At 38.0% G+C, this 21,936-nt stretch overlaps 2 protein-coding genes across 2 annotated transcripts; one reads left to right on the top strand and one right to left on the bottom strand.

The window, feature by feature from the left end:
* The first annotated feature begins 1,421 nt into the window (after positions 1-1,421).
* On the top strand, positions 1,422-9,591 carry LOC110676590. Its single transcript, XM_021845074.1, has 4 exons — positions 1,422-1,982; positions 2,039-2,121; positions 2,178-2,518; positions 8,485-9,591. Exons 1-4 carry the CDS (start codon positions 1,790-1,792, stop codon positions 9,407-9,409), a joined length of 1,542 nt encoding a protein of 513 aa, XP_021700766.1. The 5' UTR covers positions 1,422-1,789; the 3' UTR covers positions 9,410-9,591.
* Positions 9,592-9,600: 9 nt separating this feature from the next.
* Positions 9,601-12,777, bottom strand: LOC110676591. Its single transcript, XM_021845075.1, has 5 exons — positions 12,070-12,777; positions 10,901-11,006; positions 10,581-10,836; positions 10,326-10,524; positions 9,601-10,268 (listed from the first exon to the last, which is right to left on the bottom strand). The coding sequence occupies exons 1-5, from the start codon at positions 12,449-12,451 to the stop codon at positions 9,916-9,918; spliced, it is 1,296 nt and encodes a 431-aa protein (XP_021700767.1). The 5' UTR covers positions 12,452-12,777; the 3' UTR covers positions 9,601-9,915.
* Between the last annotated feature and the right edge of the window lie 9,159 nt (positions 12,778-21,936).

The following is a 21,936-nucleotide window of genomic DNA, read 5'->3' as shown; positions in this document are numbered from 1 at the left end:
TAAAAAGAAAAACATTTCTCAGAAAATTTTTCACCATGGAGAAAATTGTTGAAAAAATAGCTAAAAAACTATCGTCTGTATCATGAAAAATTTTCAAAAAAATATTTTTTGTTTCATCAATCCATACTCTAACTTTCGTCCATAGACGTCAAAGTGGTATCTTTTACCGTTTAAGCGACAGAACTGAAAAACCGATGACCACCCGCACGCTTCCCATAGGAAAATGTGTTCTATTGTGGGCCTCATAACCGTGCGCTAACGGCGGCAGTAATATACACGCATTGTAAGTGGTACGCAGTAAACCATCCTTTCCTTTCCAGTCAGAAGAAGCTTTTCGTCAATCGGACCACTCTCCATTGGTCAGTTGGGTGTTTTGTGTGCCCTTCATCAGCAACGTTATTTAGTATTAAAGCTAACAGTCTCTATGAAAGCCGCACGGGAAGTTCTTGTTACAATCAATCATTATGGCAACGTTTGATGGATCAAATCTCAAGATCCACTTTCTTTGAAAACTTATGAATATATTGTTAATAAGTAGTTTCGGCCAGGACGTTTTTCCTACGTTGTGTCTTTTACGATACAACGGACGGCAAATCAAGCGAACAGCTTCACTTTAACAGATTTATTACCACTGAGGACAGCATGCCTACTCGGTGGAGAAACGAAAGAAAGTACATGCTTACAAATTCAATGGGTGCGTCTTATATAGGCGCACGATACGGCCAGACAAAACATACAGAGGCTGCACGCTGACTGGCAGTGGAATATTCCACAGCAGTCATCAATGGAACAATAGATAGCGTCCCTGAGTGTTATACAGTTGATTGATATTATATACATGCAAATACTATACTATATTCTTCCAATATCAAACTGGTGGTCCCGGCAAACTTCGTCTTGCCATCAAGTAGGCTGAAAAACGCCATGGTTCGTCCCATACAAAATGGAAGTTCCGTTCACTCTCGTTTTTCCGACTTTCCCGGTGAATTTCCTGGAAATTTTAAACACACAAACACGTCGGAACCCGTGACAATCAAAACGGAGAAAGAATCATTCGGATCCACTGACCCGTTCGTAAGTTATTTCGTGACATACAAACACCATTCCATTTTTATTTATATAGATATATCACTTTGTATAGAAAACAAAATTTATTCGCGCGCTTTTAGTTAACTATCTAATCATTTGATAAATTGAACAAAATTTGAAAAAAGCAAGAAAATTACATATAGCACTTTATGTATGCATAAATATACTTTTTCTTGGCAACTATATGATACTGAGGGTCAAGCATGGGACACACTTACTCAGTTATTGTGTTTCCCTCACTCGCTACCACGCACAGTCGGGAGCGAGAAAGCCGTTTTTTAACCAAGCCGAACGTTTCAATAGGGTATCGCCCGTAGCTTTTGACCTTAAATTACTCTAGTTGTCGCTAGTGAGCATACGTTAACGACATCTATGAGAATCTTATGGAAAAATCCATTAGTACCACTCGAATCCAACAGATGGCTTGAAATGTTGAATATATTGCCAATATTGAAAATAATGCAATGTTGTTTTGAACTTGCGCAGCAAGAGTTTCATTAAGTGCGTCAGTTACCGTGCACCGCAGGCATTCGATTTCATGCGCGAGTCACAATAGATATGTTTTGACACATCGTGACCTTATCTGTTTGTAAACAAAGTGACCATTTGCGTTGGTTTGTTGTGTGTTTATCGTTGTTCTACAGTGTCGGTAGTTTTAAACAGTGAAAAATAGTTATTGGATAACCAGTTTTGAGGAAAAATGCCTACACAATGTTGTGTCAGCTACTGCAGGTCGCGATCCCATCCAGAAGAACCGGTACCGCTTCACAGATTCCCCCAGAGTGACCATTTTCGTGATGTATGGAGACAGATTCTTGAAGTTGGGCCCATCAAGTTGTCTGCATCGAGAGTGTGTGGGAAGCATTTTTCCATCTCCCAATATGATAATTATGGTGAGCTAAATTTTAGTCATTTGATTCATTAGTTTGAGAATTTGTGTATTTTGCAGATGCGAAAACATTAAAAATAAACACATTCCCCGATATGCAGCTGCCACGAACTAGAAAAGTGATTGAAGTACAGCAAAATCCGGTAAGTTTTATATAAAATCGTTCTAGGTTCCGAAAGTTAACTAATGTCTGTTTTAGAAAAGAGCGCAGAAGAGGACACACTCGGAGTATATTTATTATAATGTCCGGAAGCACCGGACATATATCCGGCGTCAAGACGCGTCCTACTCCGACGACAAAGAAAATACTACGCCTGTGATCCCACAAAATGAGCCTAAAACCTCGGAAAATCTTCGTCATATATGTACGCATTACTCACGAATCCAACAAGTAATGAAAGCTGAAACTAGTAAGCGTTCCAGATCAATGGACAGCGGCACCGATAGCCCATCGATTTTTTCTGCTTCGATGTTTGAAAATGTTGGCCGTGAGGAAACTGTGACAACAGAAAATCAATTGAAGGAAAACGAATATCCAAGGTATGTTGTGTTATTTGTTCTTAAGAGCCAGTTCGCGAGCACCGTAACCCCGTTCAAAGAGACGTGGTATGGATGTTCTCCGATCGGAGTGAAATTTGCAAGGTTTTTTTTTCTATATGCAGTGGCACACTATTACGGCACTATGGGCAGCTTCTATATAAACTTGACCAAAATAGTTTTGCTATCTTATGTCAGAATTAAAAGTTTTGTAATACGCATTTGATGTTCTATGCTCGAAAAACAAGTTTTCGAGACAAACTTTTGGATAGGGCCTATAGTGAAATAATAAGTTTTATTTCTATTGATGCATATAGGCCACTTGTGCGATTAACGTTGCGAAAACCATTATAAATGTTAAAAATTACAAAGTTATGATGATTTTAATCTTTTCGCGATATGCAATCACATGAAGTAATATTTAGATGTTATTAAGGAAAATTGTTTTAAATATTGAAAATAAGGTCAAAATGACTTAAATAAAAAAATGCAAAGATGTGCAGATAAATTGTTCATGATCGTAAAGTTTACATTCTAAAGTACCCTAATATTCCAGGTATATCTTAACAGAAGTGTTTACTATAGAATGATGTACATGAAAAACGTATCAAAACAAGTCATTTTTTGGTTTTTTGGCCACCGGATCGCCCATAGTGATATGGGTCACTTACTATTACGGGTCATATCCATTTAATCTGAATCTGGAACAGAATGACCAATAATCGTGCTTAGTGACCCACAATAGAGTGAGTAGTGCAAAAGAAGAAGCTTCGCAAAATTTCAGATTTTTATATTAGGGCAAAATAACTCTTGGTGATCTCATGTTGCAAAATATGCAAAGTCACAAATACTGCTATAATTTTAGTAGAAATGCACGAATTCAGTTGAAATTTGGCATGATTACTCTCTATTATATGAAGTTCCAAATGAGTATGGTATTTTATATTGCTTCAAATGCGGGAAAACCTTTACAGCATAACCTTAAGGCATGTCAACGAACTCATGATGATCTATAGTTTAGGGGCAGTCCGTTAATTATGTAAAGGGTTTATGGGGGGAGGAGAGGGTCTGACATTTCTTACGCGCAATATAATTAATTTTTAATTTTCATACAAAAATCTTATCATGGGAGGAGAGGCGGGTGTTTCGAAAAACCCAGAAAATTGTCTTACGTAATTAATGGAATAGGTTTAGTTCATAGAGAGTTGTTCTTAGAATTTGAAATTTGTACATAAGGGGGAAGTAGAGAGAAATAACCCTAAATGGTACAAACCTGGAAACACAAATTTGTTCGTTCAATATGGTTGGATTAATAACATGTTACTTGTCAAGTGAAAGAAAGTGTTTTAAAATCGATTTCAACTTAATAATACTTTAACTTTTAAGGTAACTTGTGATTACTCCAACCAAATTGAATGAACTTATTTGTTGTTCCATTTATGTACACTTAGCAGTTATTTTACCCTACTTCCCCCTCATGAACAAATTTCAAATTCCGAGAATTACTTTTTCATGAACCCAAACTTTCAAAACTATAATTCGTTATATGATCGTTGACGTACTTTACGGTTGTGCTTATCGTAAATTGATTGTCTGTGGACATTCAAACACCAACCTGAAGAAGAATCTGAAATTTTTAAAACGTCGTTACACCTGTAATGCAAGCCCTAGAGTTGCTCTACAAAATGTCATAGTTAGTTTTCAACTTAGCACGGTGAAAATAATCGATTTGAAAATCGCTAAATGGTGAAAACAATTTTTGACTTCAAGCATTTTTTAAATCAAAATACTATGCACAGATGGAAGTTTATATGACATATAATAATCATGCCAAGCTTGAACTGAATTGGTGATTTTTTACTAAAGTTACTGTAGCTTTTCTGAATTCACATTGCACAGTGGTCCAGGAATCAGTTTTACGCGGAAAGATGCATTTTGAGATTTAGATTGAAACATTAGACGAAAACGGTCTTCTACAAAATTGTTTGTATTAGTAAGGTCCTTTGTTTGGTGGTATTGAAAATTAGGGTGGACCACATTTTCATAGAAATTGTGTAACTAACTTTTTTATTTGTAGAAATTATATTATACATGCTCCAGCAAAGTTGTAGACCATTCAATTCAAGCAACTTTGCCAAGAAACGTTTTTTTTTTGTATCTCTTAAATTGATCGTTTTAGAGCTTTTTTCCTACGGTGACATACGGTGGTCCGAACAAAACTGGTTTTCAATTCAAATTTCTCATCAAAGCAGTCTATAAATTTAATGAGTGAAGAAACTCGCTATCTTCTTCCGTTTGGGAGTTACACCCTATTCTGTTTTTGCACGGGAGATGCGTACCGTGCAAAAAAAGTTTTCAGTTCAAAATTTCAAAAACCGTGTAAAAAAAGTAACACCATTTCTCGACGTTTCATGTAAAAATAAGGTTTTGGCAAAAAAATTTGTATGGAAACTTTTTTTGCACGGGCGTGTAAAAAAAATCCGTGCAAAAACAGAATCGGGTGTATTGTTGTTTTTCTCTCAAAAACATGCCTGCTTTGATTGTGAATATCTCTGATTGGGGCAAACATAAAAAATATATTTTGTTGAAAACCAGTTTTGTTCGGACGACCCTATGTCACCGTAGGAAAATAGCTCTAAATCGATCAATTTAAGAGATACAAAAAAAAAACTTTTTTGGCAAAGTTACTTGAAATTGAATGGTCTACAACATTGCGGAAGCATGTATAATATAATTTCTACAAGTAAGAAAGTTAGTTACACAATTTCAATGAAAATGTGATCCACCCTAATTTTCAATAACATCAAACAAAGGACCTTACTAATACAAACAACTTAGTAGAAGACCGTTTTTGTCTAATGTTTCATTCTAAAGCTCAAAATGCATCTTTCCGCGTAAAACTGATTCCTGGACCATAGTGCATTGTGACATGGAATCATCCGGATTTTTTTACTCCACTTCCCCCAAAAATAAAAATATGATTTTTTATTTTATATGAAAGAACATACCCTGAAAATTTCAGCTGGATCAAAGGACATCGATACAAGGTGGGGTCACGGTTTTCGCGAACTGGCTCTTAAATGAATCTACAAAGCAGAGGATAGAAACCAATCCAAAGTTGCAATATTATGAAAGCACTGATTCTTACCTATACAATCAGTTTAAAAAAATTAACATACGGCAACGTATGCAGCGATAAGTCACGCTGTGCTGTCCCATTTTATGCCAAATCGTAATCCGAACTGGCAGCTCCAAGTGATCACTAGCCCGCTAATTCGCCTTTTAGGTATATTATGCGGCTAATATAGTACATGTCAGCTATATAATAGCACTATATTAGCACGTAGGGTGTATTATATTGTTATTTGGTTATTTGGAGTGTCCTCTCAGAATACAATGAAACTTTCTAGATGTGTAAACCTTGACTACATAAGCCACTTTGCACACATAGTTTTTTCCAAAATGTATCTGGACTATCATTTGAGAGTCAACCTTTTTTACCATTTTGTTTTTCCAAAATAATGTAATAAAAAAAATTCCTATAAAAAAGTGTTGTATGTATGATTTATAGATAATTGTTTAAATTTTTGATTGGAAATACTGAACAAAAATCTCATTTGTAGTCCACACTGAAAACAAGATCTTCTAAAGTTAAAGTCAATTATAAAAATAAATTATTTAACAAAATTTTATCCCATAGCTTATCTATTATGTTTACTCCCAACTGTCCATCGCGAGATATGCACTTGTAAGGAAAACAAGTTTTTCTACCAAAACTTGTTTTGTTCTGAATAAACTTTTAGCGTGTCATCAAATTTTTTTTCAAGATAGGTAACTATGTTTCTACCAACCGTCCATACATCGCGAGATGAGCACTTTTAAGGAAACAAAAACATTTTCTTGTCATCGGAGCCAAACCTCTAATTTTTAAGAGCACAAATCTAGAGAACCGTTTAAGCTGAACATTTAACTCAGCATTTTCAGCACAAACGGTTGTCTGGTTCTGTACATATGTGCTCTTGAAAATTCGAGGTTTGGCTTCATAGCATTAAAGTTATTTGTGTGTAATTTTCATACAAACTTAACCAAGTGAAAGTCACAATGAACCCAGAATTCAATAAAGCTAAATAAGTGAGTCAATTTAATCTAGTCTAGTAAAATGAACACCTTAAGGATTTCATCTTGTTTCTGATAGAAAAACGAGGAATTCGTATGATTCTATCACACAGCATCACAAATAGGGATGTTATCTATAGCAGCGACACGAATTCAGACTAAAATAGCGAAATTTTCACACATTTTTATCGCTAGCAAAAAACGATGCAAATGTTCATTTTACCTGCACTATGTGGGTAAAACGAACAGCTGTTAGTGGTAAAATAAACATCATGCAAAAAAACGTGAGCCTAACAAATATTTTTGGAAATTATCATCGGATTACCGAATATATATATATGTTCACCTCACTGAAAAACTTCAAAACCTCCGAGCTAAAAGTTACGTCAGTTCGAATTTTTAAACGTGATTTTCTAAAATATTAGTTTTCGTTGACATTTTCACTTCACTTGACACTTTCGTATCAACCCGAACACTTCGATTTATGTTCTAAATCATCCGTGCGTGATAAAAATTCATTGAAATTTGTTTTTTCTCGGTAAAAGGCACGGTGTCCATTTTACCACCCCTGTTCATTTTGCCACCACTTCCCCTAATCAATTTACTTTAAACTACCGAGAATTCCATATAAAAATGGCTCATGACGGGTTTCTTGCCACATTATATTCAAAAGATCATATGAAAAATCATGTTTTTGTTTGAAAAATCATGTTTTTTCTATCACATTTTCTCAAAGTTTTCGGTAAGGTCTCATATTCTTTTTCTGTATTCCAAGATAGTGCTGCCAACTCCGAATATGATGTGGCGAGAAATGCGTATTTTTATATGAAATTCTCGATAATTGAAAATAAACTGATTAGAACTAATTGACTCGCTTATTGAAATCCATTGAATTATGAGGTGTTCGTTACTTTCACTTATTTAGTTTTGTTTGAAATGTCACGCTAGAACTTTTATTTAATACTAGTGGTCCCGGCAAACTTCGTCTTGCCATCAAGTAGGCTGTTGAAAACCGCTATGAATCGTCCCATACAAAATGACAGTTCCTTTCAGTCCCGTTTCTCCTACTTTCCCGGTGAACATCCTGAAACTTTTATACACACAAACACGTCGGAACCCTTGACGAACAAAATGGGGGAAGAAGTATCCAAATCCGTTGCCCCGTTCGTGAGCCATTTCGTGACATACAAACACCATTCCATTTTTATTTATATAGACTAGACAAAGTTTGTTTTAAGAAAAACTTGTTTTCTTCAAAAGTCCCGATGGGTATGGATGGTTGGTAGTAAACATAACAACTTGTCTTGAAACAAATTTCATTAAAAAGAAGAAGACATTTTTTTAAATCGACTTTAAGTTTGAAAATCAATTATTTTCAATGTATTCCATAAATAAGATTTTTTCAGTATTTTTAATCTAAAATTTAGACAATTTTCTACTAGTCAATTATCTAGTCATCCATAGAACACTTTTTTGTAGGAGTTGTCATTTTTCGATCACATTATTTTGCAAAAAAAAAATCTGGTAAAATCGTATGGCCCTTTGCAAATGATAGTCCAAATACATTTTGAAAAAACTAAATATGCAAAGTGACTTACATCCAGAAAGTTTCATTAAAGCCTGAGAGAGTTCTGTTAACATCTCTTCGAGTTGGTGCGAAATGCGTCCTCTGCCAAAAATGCGTTTGCGTTGAGTGTTACTATGGTTCCGATTACGACAAGTTTACTGAACTTGAGCTACTTTCGTTACCACAACGTGCATGGTCTCCTATGTGCATTCTTAAAATGTGATTTTGGTACTGGTTTTGTCCATTGTACAACTTCGAAAGCAATAATATTGGATTTGTATTTTAGGTCTAGCAGCAACTCCCATGGTCCAAGTGAGAAAATCGGCCGATTCATCATGTTTAAAGGCTTGTTCAACATTGATGGTCTAACCACACGACATCTCAAGCACCTAACTGGACTAACAAAATGTCAGTTTGAATTTGTATACGATTTGTGCACTGATCGCCAAACTGAATGTCCGTACTACGGACTAGCTTTGAGGGAACAACTTTTGTGCACATTTATAAAATATAGAAAAGGATGGGAATTCCTAACATTAGCCATACTTTTCAAGCTGAAAGAGTCCACTGCTCGTGATATTTTTGTTTTCTGGACAAATCTGCTGAACAGCCGAATTGCAGCGATAGATTTTTGGGAATTCGGTTCACGCCAAGAAGATGAATACATAGCGATATTAGATTGTACGGAAATACCGATGGAAAAACCGGAATCACCAGATATACAGCAAGTAACATTTTCAAAATACAAAAATACGAACACCTTCAAAGTGCTCGTTGCCATAGATGAGCAAGGAACAATTTTGTTCGTCAGTGATGCATATGGAGGATCTGTATCTGACAACAAAATCGTTGAACTATCTGGAATCATCGACAAGCTGCATGAAGGCGATCACATTTTAGCAGATAGAGGTTTCGAGCAAACTGACATTTTGTCAGCGAAAGGAATTATACTCAATCGGCCACCAAACAAAAAGGGCGAGCAATTGAGTGAAGAAGATGTTTTCAGAACTCGTGCGATAGCCTCACGGCGCATCGACGTTGAGCGTATGATAGGGTACGCAAAAACATATAAAATTTTATCACATAAAGTGACGCACGCTATGTTCCCATTCATGGATAAAATCATAAAGGTGTTGTTCAAACTGACCAACTTCAGACCACCAATTTGCAAGATTGCAAAAGACCGAGTTAAAGAGGATCTTGAACTTTGACACAGATCTCATAGCAAGATTAATATGACTACAATGTTGTTTCAGATTCACATACCGAAAAACCGTTATGAAATTCAAGTGAATTCTCTAATTTCAATTCCGAAAACAATAAATGTTCATGCATCACCAAGGAATAATTTGTTTATGTTTCAGTACAAATAAATAACAAAAAGTTTGCAGTATATAATTTCTTTTATTTAAAATCAGTTTCAATTTTTATAACAATACCACAGACAAACAGATATTGACAATTGATTTTATATGTTGAAAAAAGTGTCAATAGAAGGGGTTTCATAAGACAGCTGACAATAATTATATTTTTGATCGATCATAAACCACGTACACTTTTGGGGGAATGCGGAGTTGAAGAGTCAGATAAAGATTCACTGGATATAAAACTGTAACTTAATAGATGATAGTAGTCTACAATTCTAAAAAATGGTCTACGTGGTTTATGAACAGAGCTTAACAGATTTAAGTTTACTTACTATGAAATACATGTACGTCTATGTATCGTTTTTCCAACCAGAATCATTGTCACTGTTTCCGGGCGCGCAAGGATCGGTAGCGTCACTTATCGTGTTCTTTGCATAGGAATGTTCAGCAAAGTAGTTGCGCATGTCCATTACATAACGACTTCTATGTATCGTCATATGCATTCCACGGTTCAGAGAATTATTCATCATTTGTTTATGTAAATCATTTAACGGTAAATCGGTTATTTGGGGGAGTCGATCTGAATGATTATCTTTGAAAATGTCTTTGAGCGGCCTGTACATCATGGAGCGATCAGTATGTTTCGGTGGTCTATGCCACGTTTGCAGCACATCTGTGCATGTTTGGTTTTGTTGTAAATGACCTGCAAGTATGGAATGTTAATAATTAGTTAGTTCTTCGAATTTGAATTTTTGCTCACCTGTCCTTGCAAATTCCTCCAATGCCATCAGAAGTGCTGCTATATGCTTGCAGGCTGCTAAATTGCCCTGACCAGCGGGGCATGTACATGATGTTTTAGTGATAGCTTCGGTGTTATGTTCCAGTCGTAACAGGTACATTGTACTTTTACGCATTGTTGCACCGCAGTAGCCACGAACTTGAAACGTTTCATTGTTAATCTGTAAAATTGAATTTTATTCATAAATTCGTTTCCAATCAAAGTTTTGTCTATTACCTGTGCATAACAAATATTTCGAAGAAATGCTGCTTGTTTCAATTGTTTGCCCTTACCATATCCATGGCGGGCTGACCTTGAAACAAAGTAAGACCAGATTTGCACTGTAGAGAGCCACCTAAGAGATTGCTGTAATTTTTTATCACACTGCTTGTACTCTTCTGCCTCTGTAAACTCTGTGGCATCAAGTGGAAGAACTGGACGCAGGGGTTGAACTTTCGTGGAATTCAAATTGAACTTGCGATGCCAATGAATCCTGTTGAGGAATCAAATAATATACAAAACTAAAAAATATATATATCAATGGTATTTTTTCTTACCGTTCCTCCAGTTGTGCCTTCTGACCTCCAGTTGAAATTCCTTCTTTTGCTGCTATTGCGCGCAGATTTTGCAACGTTCTCATCGAGGCACAGACGGGTTCATTTTCTGTCAGTATATGCAAATTTAGAATGTGTAACTAGAAGTGTAGAATTATGCTGTGTTGAATTGATTTCTTCACCGCAATATGCATGAATTAGGGCGAATGGCCCCTTTAATTGAGGTTGCTCCAATAGTAAAAGGTGTGTTTTGATATGTTTCAAACTTTGACCAGATGATATTTTTCTATAATGCACGATGTAAAAATGATACAATCAATCCAATAATATCCGTTAAATTTAATCGGATAGCTATTTAAACAATTTTTTTATAATCAATGGATTGCGCTATTAAATGAACCATGCTCAAAACAAGGAACAGTGGAATATTGATGCGAGAATTTTTTTTCAGGAAAATTTCAATGGAACCGTAACTTTCATACATTTGAAAGATAAAGAGTTAAAAATCTATCGACTGATACGATAAAAACACATATTTCGTGATTTTATCTGCATGTTTCCCTTGGGTGCATCACTAATGGTACATTTGCCCTATAAGTGTGGTAAAGACACCAAGTCCAACCAGCGTAAGTCCGCACTTATATTTGTAAAACAACATTTATTAAGGGGAGGGGTGCATTTCTTGCTTATTTAATAATCTCGCTCTATAAGCCATTGGTAACTAAGTGTGTAGTTTGTTGTTACTGAGCAAACGAATGGATTTATACGTATTTTTAAAAAGGCTACGATGGAGCAAAGATCTTCTTCTATCTCACAGTGGTGATAGTTTTTATATTTGTCCATTCATTCGCTTAAAAACATCGAGCTACACACTCGGAAACTAATGGCTTTTAGGGCGAGATCATAAGTTATGCGAGAATCATGCAAAATACAGTAGATATTGTAAGTTCGGTCAATCGTTAGAAAATGCAGTGTGCCGAAAATGGATTTTTCTCGGTATCCATGCAAGACACTCTACTTCGAAAGTAGGGCGCATGAGAGCGCATCCGGAGGCGAATGGAACGCACCACTTCCGAAGTTGAGATACCTAGCATAGGTTCTGAGAAAAATTCAAGTTCGGCGAGAAACCGATTCTAACGTTTTACCGCTCCGACAATATAACAATCACTTACCTTTATCTTTGCCTTCAAATTGGCATTTGCGGCCAACTTTTTTAGTGCGTATTGATTTCGTATGGGCTGTACGGGTTTTGCATCTAATATCAGCATTGCCTCTAGTCAATCCAGTAGATAAATTCACTCGATTCGCCGAAGGTTTTTGGCAATTTGGCTGGGACTTTAACGTAGACTTTGTTGTTGAATTTATGGTGGCAGGCACTCGGTTAACTGAAGCTTTCCTGAAAGTCCTGTTGCTGATTCTTTCCGGATATGAACAGCATTTTTGTGTGTCGCGATCATTGCAGGAATATTTGTTTCCTTGTTTGGCGCACGATTCAGAGTATTTTATTCCACAAATGTTATTTTTTTCGTTTCTGTTTCTTGATCTGGTCTTCATTTTTCCATGGTATGTAAACACTAACAAATGACAGCACAGTTTCTATCGCTCGACTCTCGGATCATACATGAAGAATGTCAAAATCCTGCATCCAAGCTCACGGAAGAATGGTAGTTAAATGTAATGGAGAAGCATAGCAATTTGGCAAATTTTAATAGAAATCGGACAAAATAAGTAAATTCTAATAATAGGAAGCAACAACAAATCAATTTCATGTGATTTACGTTCATCATTTCATGCGAATAAGTAGGATTGTTGCTAAATTTTGCATTTTACTACCATTTGATCAGCGCCATCTATTGAGAAAAAAGTTTTGAATATTACCCTATTTTCAGTGCCCATTCTGCTTCTTCGGCGAGCACTAAGCGAAACAAAAAACGGCATCTGATCAGTCGAATGCAATACCAAAATACCAAAATACCAAGACCAAGAGGTCTTAAGCCTTTTTTCAGAAACGTTGCTGTTGAGCCTTTTTTAGCCCGCCCACGCAAACTAACCCCACTATCAGAAATATTGGTGTTAGCTCTTCCTGATAGTGGTATTGGTGAGCGTGATCGAGTTGAATTGGGTTTAACAGCGGCTTGCAAAGCCAATGTTTACCAATGTCGATGTGCCCTTTTGAAATGTTTGTCCAGGAATGATTGTTTACATTCCTTCTGATTCCGTTCGAATGGCATTCGGGTTTGAGTGCTAATGAGCGTTCACTGACTGGCAGTCCACACCACGGTTTGATTCAGTGAGTAGGAATCCTCTCAGTCAGTTCAATGCATTCGGCGAATGGATGCTAAGTGCATTAACTCGTGCCTCGCAGATACAAGTGTATTGGTATTCACTTCTTTTCGCGTTCCTTCCGATTGTCGCTTTTACGCAATCGGTTTCGACGCTTTCGTGTTACACTCCGCCTAGGACGGTTCAGCTATCACTTAATGTTCGATAGCAGCAGATGTTTTAGGGGGTCCGTAGCCTTGAGGTTACGCTTTCGCTTCATAAGCGGAAGGTCATGGATTCAATTCCCAGCCCCTCCAAAAAAATAACCCGTCCAGCCACCAGAAGACGCCGCACGGAGAACCGTGCTAAGGGGAGCACATCCATCCTCCGTCAGTATCAGATGGTGACTGAGACAAACTGACCCACTTCGCAGGCAGCTAGCCTCAAACGACTCAGGAACACGGCAAAACGAACCACCGCAAGAGCAATGGACTATGGATTATGGAAATCGATTGGACCAAGGTGTGTGCATTTTACTCTGTAGCCAGAGTAAGGTGTAATCACTTGGCGAAAGCGGCTTGGAGGCCATCTTTAACTTGCTAGCCGTTTTGTTTAAAAGCATTACTGACTTGCCTGGGTGATGCTGAAACTGAAACTAGCTGTGCTGCCATCAGTGCGGACGAAATTGTCAAAAAAGAAAGAAAGGAGTAGAGCACACAAGGAGCAGGGGCGACCAGATTGGAATAATTCTTGACAACACTGTTTCTCCAACCAATCATGAGTCAATCTGTCGACTACCTGTCTCAGATGTTTGTAAACAAAACGGCCAGCCCTTCCTCACCTACCCTGTCTGGTTTTCTCCACAAAGTGAGCATAATAGGACACCTTAGTAAATTGAACGCGCCTTGAATTTGACCAACAGCAGAGCACTCTCCTACCTGCTCGGTGTGAGAGCAAAAGAGCAGAAGAGAGTGAAAGCAGATGATCTATATTTACATATATATATATATATATATATATATATATATATATATATATATATATATATATATATATATATATATATATATATATATATATATATATATATATATATATATATATATTTAGCTAAAAATAGAACTGTATCGGTAAGGAAGATACAGAGTTTGGGTGAGTGAGTGAATTTTCCCATGCTTGCTGAGGGTCAGTTCCTATTACCTATATTATTAAATATTAGGATCGTTTTCAATTAAAGACTGTTGGTCTCAATAGTAATGGTTACGAATAAAGGACATACAAAACACCCAACAGACCAAAGGAGAGTGGTCTGATTGACGAAAAGCTTCTTCTGACTAGAAAGGAAAGGATGGTTCACTGCGTTACACTTACAATACGTGTAAATTACTGCCGCCGTTAGCGCACGGTTATGAGGCCCACAATAGAACACATTTTCCTATGGGAAGCGTGCGGGTGGTCATCGGTTTTTCAGTTCTGTCGCCTAAACGGTAAAAGATACCACTTTGGCGTCTATGGACGAAAGTTAGTGTATGGATTGATGAAACAAAAAATATGTTTTTGAAAATTTTTCATGATACAGACGATAGTTTTTTTTTGCTATTTTTTCGACAATTTTCTCCATGGTGAAAAATTTTCTGAGATATGTTTTTCTTTTTATATTTTTAATAGATTGCTGAGAAAATTTCCTTTCGATTTCACTAAAAAACTAACTTTTGTTCTACGATGCATAGTTCAGGAGATATGAATTTTCAAAGTTTGAGGTATATAGACAAATCGTGAAAATTCATCTAGAGTTTTCCGGGAAAATAGGCCACTATATATTTTTTTGAATTTCACTTTTGGTCATGTATCCACGAGCTCTACCTCTGGTGAAAATTTCATGCAAATCGGAGAACCTCCGGCCCAAATTGTCCGATAATAAAAAAAATCCCCTTTACTGTCCTACCATGGGACACTGTTATATGAAGAATATAAATTCTTGCTCCAGTCCTCTATTTTGATTGCATTTGATCCTCATAACAACTGTTCAACATTTCAGCTCGATCGGTGACACCATATTTTAGCGCCAGCCGTTCAAATTTTGTGGGGTTGATGTACCAATAGACGCATAGCTAAGAACAAATATTCGTATAAAATCAAAAAATAACGCTAGCGTCATTATTTTTACATCATCTGAAAGCATTTTATCTTGGTTTTGTGGGAAAAATATGAAAACTACGAAAACTCATATGACTGTATTTATTATCGCATGTGCCACTACAGGAACACATGTGCCTAAGGTAGCACTATTTCTAATTTCTGTTCCTATAGTAGCACTAGTACCACGGCGTTGGTAAAGTACAAATCAAAACCGTATTTTTACAAAACTTTTATATTTTTCCTTTAAAGTTTGGATCAAAAGCTTTCGTTTGATGTAAAAAAAGTTCATCAATAACTGCATATAATAAAAAATAGTTTCTCTCAGTAGTGCTACTATAGGAACAATAGGTTTACTATAGGCGCAAGCATTGGCGTAAATAGGGAGGGGCCAGGGGGGCCTGGCCCCCCCGAACCATGAGTTTGGCCCCCCCGAAAAATAAATGGAGGAGAAATGAAAATACAGTTAAAACTAGTTTTAAGTATCAAACACTTATGATACTAGACGCATTAAATGCATTTTGAATATAAATTTATGGATGATCATTGTTTGACAGGCAATAGCAATATGTAATTTTGAAACGTCACATACTATTTCTTTTTTGCCTTTCTCGATATTGAAATTCATTGAAGCATGTTTATTATTATTATTTATCTTTATTAGAGTGGCTTTTTGCTCTTGGCGAGTTCACCACTTTTAACTTTTTTTTTTTTTTTTATTTATTAAAGAGGCTTTAAAATACAATTCATTCGCCTCTGTTTTAGTTTAAAGTTGGTTATATAATCCGGTATTTTTGAGATACTTTATAATTTTGTTTTCTTCTTTTTGGTCATTACATAGAGCTATACTAATATTCGAGCTGATTCCTAATCTCCTTCTGATATCATCAAATTTTCGGCATTCCAATAAAATATGTTTAACATCTAGAGAACTGTTACACAAATCACAAATATCGGGATCATTTTTTGAAAACAAGTGGCATTTTGTTAAGCGCGTATGACCAATCCTACACCTGGTGAGCACTCGTTGATCGCTCTTCTTCATTTTGTCATTCCATTTTCCAATACTTCTCTTTACTAAAGCTAATTGATCGGTAGTATTACCGATCCATCTAGATTGCACAATATCTTTCATCTTATGCTTAGCCCACAATATTAAATCTTTCGCAGGTACTTCAAATTCTAAAGCTAGTCCTGTTCTACCCCTTTTTGCTGCTTGATCGGCTTTTACATTTCCAGATATGTCACAATGACCAGGAATCCAAAGAAAAATTACATGTTTGTTTTCGGAAAATGTCTCAATCGCCTGAATGTACGGATGGAGGATGTTTCCTTTTTCGAGAGCAGAAAGACAGCTTGCAGAATCTGTTAAAATAACTGTTGGTGTGTTATCCGCGTGGTACACGGCAATTGCTAATGCGGCCGCTTCTGCTGAAAATACGGAACTGCTGGAAGGAAGCTGACCTTCGATGATGAAATCGACACCAATTACACCACATCCGACACCTACTTCATCTTTAGATCCATCGGTGTAAATTCTCGTATACTGCTTATATTCACTGTTCAAAAGTCCGTTAACGAAAGCACGAGCTTTATGAGCTCCTTCTCCAACTTTGAAATTCCTTTTTATCGTCCAATCAATTTTTGGTCGAGCATAATACCAAGGTCGCTGTCCAAAACGATGGAGTTTACTGATTTGAGGGAAAGCTTCCCCAAAAAAGGTTGTTGAAAGTTGCTCGATGTTTTCGCGAAAGGCTGTTCGATATTGGTGGCTTTTTTCTTCAATTTTACAGGAGCTACGAATGTACGCTAATGCAACCCTTTCTTTGAAAGGAAGTTCCCCACTCTCAATAGCCAAAGCCAGAGATGGTGAAGTCCTAAACGCACTAGAGGCCAAGCGAATCAGTTGATTGAAAGATGATTGGTATGGCTCAATACATCTTAAACCGAAGAGTTCGATCCCGTAAAGTAATTTGGAGATACAAGTTGCATTAGCTATTTTCCAGATCACTTCCCTGTTTGCACGACTTGCTATTGCTTTAAGAAAGTTGATCCGACTTTGTATTGCATTCAGAGTATTTTTAAAATGCTTTTTGAAAGTTACTCGGCTGTCAATCCAAACTCCCAGTATCCTCGCTGTTTTGACGTCAGGTATGCTCTTTCCATTAATCTTAATTTCCTTCCTGTTTTTCTTCCAATTTCTGTGTTTTTCTCGACAAACATGCAGAAGTGAAGACTTGTTGGGTGAGATTTCAAAATGAGTCCATTTTGCCCACTCACAAACGGCTTTAACAGCAAGGCTTAGACGCTTTCTGGTACTGCTGACCTTCTTACCCACAGTGACTAATAAAATATCATCGGCGTAAATGAGTGCTGTCACCCCTGATGGGATCACGTTGAAGACGGTGTCCATTGCTATAATGAAGAGTGTGACGGACAACACCGACCCTTGTGGGACTCCATCTTCTTGAGTCTTTGAAGAAGATAGTGCTCCCCCAAAACTGACACGGAATTTCCTATCTTTCAAGAAGCTTTCAATACTTTTCGTCATATTGATCCCTAGATTCAGTTCTCGTACTCGCTGGATAATATGAGGACGCCATGTCGTGTCGTAAGCTTTTCGTAGATCCAATAGGGCAAACTCACAATGAAGTTTTCTTTTGAGAGCATCGGTCATGATCTCATTCAGGTCAGCAAAATAGGTAGTGGTTCCCTTTCCAGTTCGAAACGCATGCTGGTTTTGGTTCAAGAGATCATTTGATTCTAAATGAACCATGAGTCGATGATTGATTAGTCGTTCGTAAATTTTGCCAATGCAACTAAGGAGAGTTATTGGACGATAACTTTCTGCATGTTGTTGTGGTTGTCCAGGTTTAGGAATTGATATCACTATACCTTCCTTCCATTTCTCAGGAAAACGACCTTCGTTCCATAATGTGTTGTATGCCATCAACATTCGCATTTTTCCGTGCAACGGCAAATGCCTGATCATTGGATAGCCCACTTCGTCGATCCCCGCTGAGTACCCTTTTGCTGAATCGATTGCACGAAGCAATTCTTGCATTGTGAAATTATTATCCAAAACAGATGATTCTACGGTACAAAAAGATTGTTCATTTGTTCCAGCCTCAGCATGTTCGTTAGAAATGTTGTAGTTTGCTTTGGAATTTAATTCGAAAACTTCCGCAAAGTGCTCCACGATTTCATTTGGATCGGTAACGTGCGTTTTATTGATGATCATAGTTTTAGCAACGGCTTTTTTCTTTCCACAAAGTCTGTTGAAGTTTGTCCAAATTTGTGATGAACTTGTTGAAGGCGTAAATGTTTCGCAAAATTGTTCCCAAGAAGCTTGTTTAGCTCTTAGGATAACTTTTCGGGCATTGGCTCTTGCTATTTGAAACTTTTTCTTCAAAACTTCTTTTAACGGATCGTCAGCATTCAGACGTTTCATGGCTCGTAGAGCCTTCCGGCGTAGCTTGACAGCTGTATCGACTTCCTTAGTCCACCAAATTTCGGATTTCCCATTTAGTTTCCCAGAAGATTTTGGAATTGACATTTCTGCGGCTTCCCTAATGAGATTACCTAATTGCACAATGTCCAAATCACAATTTTGTTGAAAGAGTTGGTCTATGCATTGTTCAAAATGTTTCCAATTGGCATCTTTGTATAGCCATCGTTTACGGCAACCTTCTTTTGCAGTAGTTGCGTCGAGATAAGTTATAATGGGAAAATGATCGCTTCCCATTGTGTCCTCCAAAACCTCCCAAAGATATCTGGGAGCGAGACATTTGGAAGCAACAGTTATGTCGATAGAAGAAAAAGAGCAATGCGTATCACTTAGAAAAGTTGGAGCACCATTATTTAGCACTATAAAGTCGTTATCCACAATCCAAGACAGTAACGACCGCCCCCTCACCGATGTTTTGGAGCTGCCCCAAGCCTCGTGAGCAGCATTTGCGTCACCGCCTATGACATACGGAGGATCCGTGGTTTCCAGGACCAGATTCAGCCCATCAATAATATCCTTAACGTTTGCATTGTTTGGAAAATAAAACGCAACAATTGTCACATTATACGGGCTATGTAACCGAACAGCACATATCGGGATGGTGGAGTGCAAATCGTAGAAACAATGAGGCACTTCCTTCAGAACACCCAATCCTACAATTCCTTTTCCGTTGCGAATATTGTGGTCGGCCAGCTTCCAGTCATACTTGCCTTTTAGTGCGATTTCAGTGTTTGATGTTTTCATTTCTTGGAGATTCACAACGATCGGCTTCTTCTGAATGACATAATTGGACAATTCTGCGTGATTGGCCCATAGACTTCTTATATTCCATTGAAGCATTAATTGCTTTTGAGAGGCGTGCGGTACAACAATTCCCAAGAAATTGTCATGAGTTGACTGAACCGTCTCCTGATCACGTTGCGATGTGGGATTCTCTGCATTGGCGGTGTTTCTGCTATCGTTCGAGGGTGATATTGCCACTCCGCTACGATTATTACAACTGCTGGTTGAAGGAAGAACGAATACCTGTCGGAAATGATCGTATAACTCGGCATTGACCAACGCCTCTCGAGGAAGAGAAGCTAATGCGTCAAGCTGTGTCGGATCTGGAAAAAACCGCATACGAGGAGGGACTATTTCATGGTGAGAATGGAATATTTTACTTGCCTGTGGATAGAGGCAAGCCACGTCAGCTGCCGCCAGGGGCTCATCAGATATATCTGGAACATCCCTGGTCAGGGCCGACGTGGAGAGCCTCGCGCTTGGCGAATCAGATGCTATCCTTACTACAGTGGTTCGGTAGCAGGAGTTCGGAGAAGGTGCTTGTGAGTTGCATTCATCATGAGAAAGGCCTGGAATAGGTTGAAGACACCGAAAGTTCTCGTCCGTAAAAAACACCGTGTTTGTACTTGCCTGTGTGAGTAGGCAATCCACGTCAGCTGCCGCCAGAGGCTCATCGGACTCGTCCGGAACATCTCTGGTCAGGGCTGACGTGGGAAGCCTCGCGCTTGGCGAATCAGAATTGCTCCTTGATGGAGCAATTAATCTTGAAGAAGCCTTGTGTTCCATAATTGTAGTTTTCAAAAATTGTTCGGTTTGCGTGTCAGTATTCGTTGCATAAATTACATTATTAAACGTCGATGCAGTAGTTGAGTGTAAATTTGTATTGTTGGTTGAGTTATTTATCATAGAGTGTTCCGAAAGTCCAAAAATCGTGTCCGGCTCAATAGCGAAGTTTTGCTTTCTGAATGATGGTTCTTGGGTCATTATTTTCTTTTGGTACTGGATGCGACCCCTTTTTTACGTTCTGGAGAGTCCGGTTCAGATTTATTTTTGTTCCCTTTCCGTTTTTTATGCGTAGTCGTTTCAAATCCCATACTTTCGTTCAGATCTATACTTTGGTTCGAGTTAGGACTGGATGATCGTTGTGGTTTTTCAACGCTGTGTGCTTTTATATATTGTTCCATGGCACACAATCGTGTCAGAGCTACAGTAGGAGCCTTACCAGTCGACGAGTTGTCTTTGCGGACTTGTGATTGAGTGCTTGTTGAAACGTTGGGTAGGTTGTTGTTGCTGAGGTTGGCTATTTGTGTTTTGAGCTCAAGGATTACGTTACGCAGAGATTCTACCTCTTCCTGCAGCATTTTAATAATTTTATCCTTCTGAGAGTCGTCTTGACGCAATCGATCTTGAACTGTATTGGCATAAGAACGAGATTTGTTGGCTGCACGCCAAACAGCTCGGGCCTCCGCATACGACAGATTGCGATCCACTTTAGTATGAATGATTGCATCCTCTTCCCGATAAATCGGACAAACCCGCGAAATTGGTTTGTGACTCCCTTGACAATTTTTACAATAAGGGGGGTTAGGGCATTCAACAACATCTGTATGAGACTCGGAACAGTTTAAACAGATTTGAGGGAACTTGGCGTTGTCGCATGTCTTTTTTGTATGTCCGTAGTTGGCGCAACGAAAACAGAGTAATGGCGACGGATAGTACGTTCTCACGGCTATCCGCAGCAGTCCAAAATAAACATGCTGTGGCACCACAGATCCTTGAAACGATAGAACCAAAAGTGGCGTGTTTCGGTAGGTTTCACCATCACGTTTCTTAATACGCCGAACCTTACAGACGCCCTGCGACTGTAGATTTGTCAGGATATTTTCCTCGGTGTGGTTGACTGTGTCTAGGTCATACACAATTCCCTGCACAAAATTAAGCGTTGGATGAGGAGTGATCTCAACTGGGGTACCGTCAGGTAACTCAGTTATCTTCTGAAGTTTTTCACTGAAGATTTTGGATTTGGTACGCAAAATGTATCTTGCACCTCGAGCCTCTTTTGATGCTGACACTTTTCGAGCATTTGCTGTTCCTAGTGCCAAAAGCACTGCATTGCCAACAACAAACGGGTCGGTAGGGAGTCGAACCTCATTAGCGCCTTCATTATCGTTGGGTCTCACTTTTATTTGCAGTACAATTGTATGCAGTAACTCATCATCCCCAATCATCCATGCCGGGCATCGAGCGAGGTCCGGTGGATCACACGGTGGTGGTCTAGAGTGGCCTTCCATCAGGCCTTCCTTCCATACAACAACTCACTACAACACTACAATCGCTCGCTTCTTTTGGA

This window comes from Aedes aegypti, chromosome 2 (assembly GCF_002204515.2).
Source record: "Aedes aegypti strain LVP_AGWG chromosome 2, AaegL5.0 Primary Assembly, whole genome shotgun sequence".
In the NCBI taxonomy this organism is placed as follows: Eukaryota; Metazoa; Arthropoda; class Insecta; order Diptera; family Culicidae; genus Aedes; species Aedes aegypti.
This window is presented reverse-complemented; position numbering and strand designations above follow the sequence as displayed.